The sequence below is a fragment of the Harmonia axyridis genome, chromosome 7 (genome assembly GCF_914767665.1).
Source record: "Harmonia axyridis chromosome 7, icHarAxyr1.1, whole genome shotgun sequence".
In the NCBI taxonomy this organism is placed as follows: Eukaryota; Metazoa; Arthropoda; class Insecta; order Coleoptera; family Coccinellidae; genus Harmonia; species Harmonia axyridis.
Window position 1 is genome coordinate 30,961,105 of NC_059507.1, and position 10,428 is coordinate 30,971,532.

At 31.8% G+C, this 10,428-nt stretch overlaps 1 protein-coding gene across 2 annotated transcripts; it reads right to left on the reverse strand.

Moving 5' to 3' along the window:
• Positions 1-939: 939 nt before the first annotated feature.
• On the reverse strand, positions 940-9,431 carry LOC123684893 (sodium/potassium-transporting ATPase subunit beta-1-like). Of its 2 annotated transcripts, XM_045624396.1 has the most exons (7): positions 9,224-9,431; positions 8,860-9,152; positions 7,130-7,387; positions 6,115-6,284; positions 5,988-6,065; positions 4,867-5,047; positions 940-2,630 (listed from the first exon to the last, which is right to left on the reverse strand). In XM_045624396.1, the coding sequence occupies exons 2-7, from the start codon at positions 9,002-9,004 to the stop codon at positions 2,500-2,502; spliced, it is 963 nt and encodes a 320-aa protein (XP_045480352.1). In that variant the 5' UTR covers positions 9,005-9,152; positions 9,224-9,431; the 3' UTR covers positions 940-2,499. The 2 variants fall into 2 exon arrangements, with proteins under 2 accessions (XP_045480352.1, XP_045480351.1); XM_045624395.1 differs by having other exon boundaries at positions 8,860-9,431.
• Between the last annotated feature and the right edge of the window lie 997 nt (positions 9,432-10,428).

Consider the following 10,428-nt stretch of genomic DNA (forward strand, 5'->3'; position numbering starts at 1 on the left):
AGAGAGAATAGCTCTGATAGGAACATAATAGACAATTAGGTCACAGTGAAATGGAACCGCTTAATTAAATCTGAATCTACATCTATTCCCTGAAGTGAGAATCTTTTAGGTTTGGAAATAAAAGAAGTTGCTAGGGGTTAAATCTGGTTAATGGGGTAGATGCTCTAACAATAAGAACTCTTTTGGATTATTAGCCATTGTCAAAATGCTCTCGTGACATGGTTCATTGTATTGATGAAAAAAATGTTTTCCTTCTGCAAGCTTGGTCTTCTTATACGAATTTTTTCCTTCGGCTGGTCTAAAAGGTTACAATAATATTCAGGATGTATTGTTTCACCAGTTTTCAAGTCACCCACAAACAAAATTCCTTTCGCATACCAAAAACCTGATGCCTAAAACTTCTTGGCCAAAGAATCAGGCTCAAACCACTCTTAAGCCTCTTGTTTTGATTCGAGATCTTGGTGATGGACCCAAGTCTCATTTATGGTGTTGAATCGACGCACAAAATCCACTTTATCCTTTCAAATAAGCTCCAAATGGTTCTGAGAAAGTCACATTCTAATGTGTTTTTGTTCCATTTTGTCAGCGAATGCGGCACACAAGCAACGAAGAGGTGATCAAAATAGGCCCCTGACATCTTGTGATTCAACACTTTTAGACTTTTTTCTTTGTGACCACGGGGAAGATAAGGTCTATGCCAATACTCCAAAATCGATTCAAGACCTCAAAGATAAAGATGGAATGCTACAACCATGACGGTCATTTGATAGATATGTTTTTCCATCTTTAATAGGATCCTCTTCACAATAAAATAAACATCCATTTATTTCTCTCAAAATATATTCCTTTTTCTCATATCAAAATGAAACCCCTTTTGGAAAAGCCTTTATACACACCATTATGCATATAATGTGTAGGGGAAGTTTAAAATAATATTACTGAAATTCTGAATTATTTAATCAGAAACTTTGAATAAGGACAAATATACATAATGCAACTGTCACAAAACGAACATGTAATTTTTACAATGAGGTACTTATGATTTCATTTCAAAAACACATCTGAATCATCAATATAAGTGATCATCAACAAAGCTGACAAATTCAATGGAACAACTTTGCAATTTACACAATAATGTTGTTTATCTCAGTGGAACTGGAATACCACGGAATTGAAATAATTAGGCCTTATTTCAAATTTCCATCTAAAAATATCTACAAGAAATTTCGTAAACTGAAAAAAAAAATTATTTTGGTATGGAAGGTATTACGTAAACCGCATCAACAAAATTAATTTCTTATTTATAAAAGGAACAAATGGGGGTTTCTAATTATCTCCAAATCTAAGACTTGTCCGCAACTTTGAAATAATATCTTACGATGTACACGATAATGTGACTTCGATTTAGTAGATAAGATATAATTCTCTTTACATTAGAGAATTGATTATCAATGAACTTTTTCCTACCTATTTTATTATTGTGCAAGTTATATTATTTTGGAGATATCTTTCTCAAAAACCACGTCGAAACCATATCATATATCTCACGTCTTTCTTCATATTGGTCATTGAGAACAGTTTATTATTATTTCTCCCAAAAAGTGCTTCCCTATCAAAAATATAAGCAATATCAAGAAATAAAGTATCTCTAAAATCCGAAACTAATACTACAAACTTTTGAATATATTATGCTGTATTGAATTCTAGTTATGCTTTGAAATATAATTCATTTTTATATATTTACAAATAAAATTTTATATACAGCTCCCAGAAAGAATCCGCACATTTGTTATAGAAAAATAGGTTGGAAATATACAATATCCTCATTAAAATATTAAGGATTAACTGATAGACTGAAAAGTTCCCTTACAGTGGGAAACTTATTGATGGGACATCCAAAATATTTCAATATATTCGAAAGTATTTTTCGAATCAACTATTTCAAAGGCAGTGCAGTAATCCCAAATGATAGATATTCATACGTGACCCCTCAAAAATCCTTTAATTTATTCAACGGAAACTCAAGAATGAGAAATAGTTCTAATCATTTTTGGTCCTTCAAAGTTAGTGATAATAAGAATGAAATTTTAGTTTGATTCGGTTAAAAATATTAAATCAATGAGGAAAATCATGCGTAGATAAGTTTAGGCGAAGTATATTAAAAATAATTTTGGTCATTCTGAGAACAAATCGAATGAAAAATGTATGAATATCGAAAATTTCTTCGAAAATAAAACAGGGGATGATGAAGATCGTTTTGTGCTCGTAACAAGATAAATGCAAGAAATTTCAATTAGATTCTCACCAGAAACATCAACAAGAAATTTTCGTTGGCTATCTAGCAATCTTATATTTATTATTTTGAGCGAATGCTCGATGACTACCTCCAACCGAAAACCTACTTTCTGTACATAAAAATTACTACTTAAAGAACCTGAAATTTGAACTATGTAATACTTTTGATGGGAGTTGATCACTTAACCATTGGATGACTGAACGCTATTGCAGAGGCACGTTGAAATAGTCTCTTTGGAAGTAGAACTGGATTGAACCAACCCTTTCTAATATTCCTCCACGATAGCGGATATTTTTGGCCCATGCTCTACATTCAATTCCGATGATCACATTCGCTGAAAGTAAAATTGAAAAGTTTCTTAATAAAAAATACTGGAATTTCACATCATATCTCCTTGTTCAATGCAGAGAATCCCGAAAGGCGAAGGAAAAATATTCAAATACCAATGAAAAAAAAAATTCAATGAATATTCAGCGGCAGGATTTGAACCCGGGGTCATCCAAAATTCGTAATCCTGAAAGTATGAGAAAGGTTTCAAAGTCCTAGGGGACTTTGTGGTATCAAATATTGAAATCAATATTATCAATACATGTTTTCAATTTTGATGACTATATGTTATTAATTTTACGATATATAAATTTTTCATTTTGTTTTCTCAATTTTTATATTTTATTATTATATGTATTGATAGGTAGTCGGAACTCTCCTGCCACGGATGATTTTATTTATTTATTATAACTGTCAAATTTGTGATACTGAAAACTGTTCTACTAACCCACATTTCCAATGTAAAAATAACTGAATGGTATTTAGTGAAATATTCCAATAATTTCAATAAAAATTGAGTGAATTAGAGAAAATAATGTAATGATAGATCTATGCTATTTTTGTTTGTTTTTTCTCAAAGTTAAGTAATGTAATATGGTTAATTCTTTCACATGAATTATCTGAACCAACAAAATTATACAAATCAGGCACAAAACAACTCCTCCAAGAGTTAGGTGCAATAAATTACCATTGAAAAAAGTTATATTAACTCTGTATATGTTGAAATCATTCAATAAAATGTATTCTATTCTATTCTATAATATTAGTACAGGTTGTCCAAAATTCGATGCACAGATACAGATGCACATTCTAAAACTCGTTCATTGAATTTTGGACTCGTGGAAGAATATCATTGCCCTATTTTTTGTGACAAATCTGTTCATTCTGCCATACTTTGTAGAACAAGATTGCGCGGGAATATCTCAGATTCACACAGATTTCTTGGTTATATATTCCATTATTTGTTCGTAATTGAAATACTCCCATCACGGATTTATCTGTTAGCTATCAAATTTGTGATACAGCAAACAGTTCTGCCAACCAACATTTTTCAATGTAAACACCACTCAACGGAATTTATGGAAATATTCCATTGATTCCAATAAACATTCAATGAATTAGAGAAAATGATGTATAATACTCGTACAGAAGGTTCATTTTTACATTAGTTCATTTAAAAAACTTTCCACTTTATTGCTCTTTTTTGAACTCGTGGAAAAATAACAATTCCTTTATTCTCTTCATAGATTCAGCACCGAGAAGATTCACAATTTAAACTAATCAGAGATGTCTGAGCTCTCTAAGGCCCAGTTTCACCAAATGCTTTAATCTTGACTTGGCTCTTAAGTGAGGCCTTAGATCACGATTAATGTAATGTAGCGTTTCACCACACTCCAAAGCGCCATTTAATCGACCAATCGCGATTTAGCACTAATCGGCCATTTTTGGAGGATTACAACCTTTCAAGTGGAGATTAATAATTATTTATCAGTATGGAACTCTTGTCTATGTAATTATTTTTCCGGAAATTTCTAATTTTTGGGTCAATTTTATCAAAATATGACTATATGTATAGACTCAATATTTCCCATTTAAAATACACGTAAACTTTGTTTTTGTGTTTTATGAAATTTATTGCAAAGAATAATTTATTGATATGTTTGATTGAAATATTATTTAAGAAGCAGTTAAACTTGTTAATAAAAATAAATAAGTTAATAAAATTACTTATATAGTTTTTTTTCCAGAATGTGTGGTTTTGTGAAATGGGATAATTTCTTTTTAACTTCTGCAAGTTTCCGATATTTCGAAGCACATCACTCGACATTTTCGGCAAAAATTAACTTTGTTTTTTGTTTACAAGATGACAAATGTTTTGAAATGTTATGAGTTATGAATGAATGACACCTGACACCTAGCGCCAATGGTGGTCATCACTGCTAATACGATACAGAACACTATTATAACTCTTTGTTCACAACGTTGCCAAATGGTCTGACTATTTAATCGCGATTTGGTTAATCGCGATCATCTTCGGACGGGTTGATGCATGGTGAAACAGAAAACACTGTTAAGCCTGCTTTAGTAACAAGCGGAGTTTAATCAATCTGGGATCAAGTGCTGTTTGGTGAAACTGGGCCTAAGTTGGTCTTTCTTTTGAAATCATCAGCTGTACGCTCAACACGTTTCAAAATTTTGATACACTTGAAAAAAGGAAAGCAGAATGACCTTGCCTCACTTACCTTTTGGATATACTATTTTAACGGCTACAAGTGGACTCAAATAATTATCTCCATTCTTATATGGGAAGAAATATGAAGGAAATCCACTGGGATAATATTTGAATTCTTTCACAAAATCTCTGTCTTGTGGCGTCAGACCTTGGCAACTGACCCATATCTGTGTCCTATTCAATTCTGGTAACTGAAAAAAAAAATTAGTGTTGATCTGAACTCTGGTGGGAAAATATTTCAATGGAGGTGTTAGACGATAGGACTGGTATTGATTTATAATTATAGGTACATACCAAAGTTATATCTGTTGGATTATGAATATCTTTTTTACTACAATGTAATTTGCATATAGGTAAATTCAAAGATCAAAGCAAGATCAATTCGCTTGTTGCTAATGAAACACTTTATAATTGATTGCATAGGTATTCATTTTTTTTTTCATTTCTTCTTTCATTTTGTGTATATTTATCCCAAGTAGTTCCGGAGTTATTCATTATTTTTCGAAAAAATTACTTTTAAAGACCTATAAGAAATTCTCGAGAGCGTAATGTATAACATCAGATATGTTTTATGAAATCTGCCAAGTTAAAGTATTCAAAGTTTTTTGTAGGTGACATGAGGTTCTGATGCAGTCTTGTTTGAACGTCCTGTATATTAGAACCTTATGGCGCCTACAAAAACCTTTAATATTTTCTAGGTAACCGATTTCATAAAACAAATCTGATGTTGTACATTGTGCTCTCGAGAAATACACATTTTCTTGTAGTCCTTTAACAGTTATTTTTTTCAAGAAATGGGGAAAAATTTGATAACTTCTCAACATTTCTATAGGACAAGTATCTTACAAAATGAAAGTAAATTAAAAAGTATATCTGAATATATAATAAATTAAGGGTGTTCCATTTGGAATAAGCAGGTTGAATTTCAAATTGACATTTGACTCTCTCACTTCAGGATACACCAAATTAATGTAAATGCACAAATTATTGTACTGTAAACAAGTTGTTTAGACTTAACCGACGTACGGTAATGATTTTTCATTATTATGACATTTTTTAAAATTTGCGAAGGCTTCGATTTATGAATAACTACCTAAGTACTCAAAAATAAATAGTTATGCAGAAACTTACAGATATTATATTCCTTTTCATGTCTGGTAGCATATCATCAGATGGAAGTAAGTGAGTTTCAGGTTCCCAACCATAAATCTACAAGTGGAAAGCTCAATAAAAAGCAACACAAATTTTGAAATTTCACCTTGTTTAGTTTCAAAAATATACATGGGGAAGCTGTTCGGTATCCGTACAAGTCTTTGGGAGAACAGTCTTCGAATAAGTTCAAATCAACCTTGCAAATCTCGTTATTAATCGGTCTTCTATGAAAACTACAATGTATGGAGTTGTTGCCAGGAACAGGGACAATATAAGCTGAAAAAAGAATTATTATTTACCATTCATGAGAAACTTAAGTACAATATTATAGAAATAGTAAGAAATCTTTTCTGTTGAAAAAAATAATTGTGTAAAATCTCTCAAACATGCTAATTATATTCAAGAAGAGCATCGAATTGTCAATTTAATCTTCAACAAAGCAATCTCGAACCTTGAAATATTTATATTAAAATTATGACAATATTGTGCCAAAACCTTCACTATCTGTTATATATTTTTGATGTATACTTTTTCGTCTAGAAATACAATTCCAACTAGCAAAATATTAAAATCAACCAAAAGAAAAATGAAGTATCGCAAACTACAATTGGATTAAAGGTTAATAAATTGAATAAGTAAATTAACATAAATCAATTAAAATAACATAAATGAACAGATTTTTTATACAATTTTTCGACATCAGTGTCTTATAGTTCAGAAAACTTACTGTATTTACAAACTTGAGATTTTCTAAGATTTGTTAACCTATTGTGTTTATTCACAAATGCAAGTTGAATATACAAGTTATAAGTTTGTAATTTCAGTAAGTTTTTTGAACTTTAAGACACTGATGAGAAAAACTATTAAAAATAACAAAATTCCGAAACATAATCTCTCCCTGAATTAGTTTATTTATTGTATGTATTTCTTATTAGCCGTTCACTCAATTTTACAGTTTGCGACACTTCATTTTTTGTTCTGTGGGTTTTAATATTTTGTCAGTTTGAATTGTATTTCTAGACAAGAAGTATATATCAAGAATGTATATAAGATAGTGAAGGTTTTGGCACAATTGGAAGAATACCAATTTCAAAAGAAGATAAATTGTTTATATTGCTTACGTTCCATGAAATCATTCAATTTCTTTATCCACATGTTTATTTGACTCTCATTCTTCGCATTGTAATATATGAAGTTTCCCTCAAGATCTTCACTTGAAAGTGGTCTTATGCTCAAACCAGGACTTTCACCAATCAAACTGTCGCTAAGTTGTCTCTTTGGTACGTTCAAATCAATTGTAGTGTAAAAGGCCCACATACAACCTCCAAAAAGAGCAGCTAAGCCAATGTAGAAAATTACGTAGAATGTAAGGATCTGAACTGAAACAAACGAATATCGATATTATTATATAGCAATCAAATAGTAGCCTTGATATATTGGAATTGAATGATTTTTTTTATATGTATTGCAAATTGATTGATTTTCTAACTCCTACTCAATAACAATATGGTCCGATTAAAAAATTTCATAACTCTGAACTGTGCAGTAAAATATTCCATAGTTTTCAAAAAATTAATCTGCTACATTTTTTGTGCTTTTCAATGCATTACTTGACTTAAGGAACCCATTCACTCATTCACTGATAGATAACAGGCATACATCAAAAAAGCAAAATGGTATTTAGGTACTGAAAAACATAAAAAAATAATTCCTACTTACATAGTTATTTTTCAATCAATTCATAAACAGATATACAATTAATATACATTCTCCGAAGAATCTTTTCGACATGTTAAAGATTCATGAAACAGAAAAGCTTTACTAAGAACTAGAATTTCAATGATGTTATATGATTTGCATAGAAATATTACTTTTATGAATAAAATGAAACAGCTGTGGAATGTAAAATTTTGAGAAACCCCCAGAGTATTCCAGTTCAATTCAAAATAATGAAACAAAATTAGTTGTTAAACCATATTAGCCCTCGTAACTTGATAATTCCATTAATTAATTCGAAATTCTTAAGTTCTGAATGGCAGTCCAATTGAACAAAAAATAAAAATGAGAGGAAATTTTGTTTTTATTGAAATTTGCCAATGATTTATTCGAACATATAAGAAAAATACTCAAACCAAAGAGTAGAATTTTTCTCTTCGATGTTTATTATTTTTGTGAAGCCAATTTACGAATCCATATTTTCCATCTCAGTTGCAGAGTTGGCTTTCAATTCTCACACAATCAATGATAATTGAAAAAATCGCCAATCGTATGAAAGACTCGTATCAGTTCGATTATAACATAAAGAAAGTTAACAACAAGAGGAAATTAAATATTGTTTTCATTTCAAAATGAAATTCTTCGAAGAGTTTAAAAAATAAAATGATGTATGATCTATCTATGATGATTTATAGCCAAAAACTAGGGATAGATGTAACAAACATATATAAAAACCGAATATGATTGTCTTAGATTTTGCTTCTCTTCGTTTTTTTTTGTTTAATTTTAATATTCGATCATTTCAAGGAAAATTGACGAATTGTATATTGTACATCTGAGTTACTAGGTTAGCACCTAATTTTATAAAATAATTCAAAAGAGACCAGTCGTTTGAAAAGACTTTCGACCATGGAATCCAACGAAAAAAATTGAACTGAAGAGTAGAATTCTTCTCTTGATGTTTGGTGTTAAATTTTCAATATAAACCGTTCTATTTTTTTATAGACCAATTTTCAAATATATATTCTACATCTTAGTTAAGTGGTTAGACTCTGATTTTCATAGATAATTAAGAACTCCAGTGGTCTAAAAATACTCCGACCATAAAATCCAACAACAATAAACACAAGCCTACCCCAGCTTAAAGGCGTCCTTCCAAAATATTGTCCAGTGTCAGGATTATGGATAAACCTGGAAAAACTTTCCCAAGCACCTCTTTCCTGCGGTTTGTGGAATTCAAACTCTTGTTTTTCACTTTCCTTCTGCTTTTCCTCGGCCATCGTACTTATTGATCTGGATTTCGCGCCACCCTTCACAGAACTGGAACGTCAACCCCTTGTGTTTTGCGAAACGTCCGCTCTGGCTGCGCAACAGGATGGGGTTGGGCCTCTTCGTGTGACCGAAGAATACGGGATTGTTTGTAAATAACTGTAAGGTTGTAGTATTAGTAGTAGGCTTGCTATTAGGTTAGACGCAGAGGTGGCTATGCAAATTCATACCTGCATTGTGGTATTGTCTCACTTGAGTGGCGTGACAATGCAGTTTACAGCTGGTTGAGACATTTTCACTAGGGACTTACGCTAGAACGTGTTTTAATGGTGCACTGAAAATCTTATTATAGATTAAAAAAAAAATTGAGAGTAAATTCTAACGTGAAGTCAGGAGCTTCTGAGTGCTCGTTGATTCATGAGCCAATTGCACCCTTGGAGACCACTGAGCTGTAGATATACATAGCCAAACTGCCACCCAAGACAGAGACCCAATTCAACAATTAATATTGTTTAATCAGGGTCTTCGACAGAGGGATGAAAAAATTGAAGACATCTCTTTGAGAACAATTTTGATAACACAGAGGAAATATTCATTAATAAAAACCAATCAATTTCAAACTGTACAAAAAATTACTTTCATTTTAGGTTTATTTTTGAGTGGTGTAAACTTTTTCAGTAGTTCACTTCAAAATTACTTCCAGCCGTTCTTTCTTAAGGAACAAATCCTTAAAAACACTGCCTGGTTTTCATTTTTCCTATTAACCCATTATTCACTAGATCATTTGTGGAACACTATGGTAATACTCTAGGGTGTTTTTTTTTAGGTATATAACTTTAAGTTGGCATTACTGTTCAAGATGGCGACCGATTCAACAGCTGTCAAGTGATTTATTCTCAGTTTGGTTTGGCAATTCTTCATGAATAGACTCACGCCTCAACAACACTTGCAAATAGTGCTATTTTATTTCGAAAATTGTTCTGTGCGGAATACGTATCGCGCACTACGTCCATTTTATTTTGTTTAGCGATGAAGCGCACTTCTGGTTGAATGGCTACGTCAACAAACAAAACTGCCGCATTTGGAGTGAAGCTAATCCTCAAGTGTATGTCGAAACACCGTTACATCCAGAAACACTGACTGTTTGGTGCGCTTTATGGGCTGATGGAATCATTGGTCCGTACTTCTTCAACTTCAACTTTTTCATTCCTGAATTGAACAACCATGATGTCCAGGAGCTGTGGTTCCAACAAGACAGCGCAACATGTCACACAGCTCGTGCCACAATCGATTTATTGAAAAACACGTTTGGTGACCGCCTAATTTCACGTTTTGGACCTGTGAATTGGCCTCCAAGATCTTTTGATTCAACACCCCTAAACTACTTTCTGTGGGGCTATGTAAAGTCATTGGTCTATGCGAATAAGCCACAAAC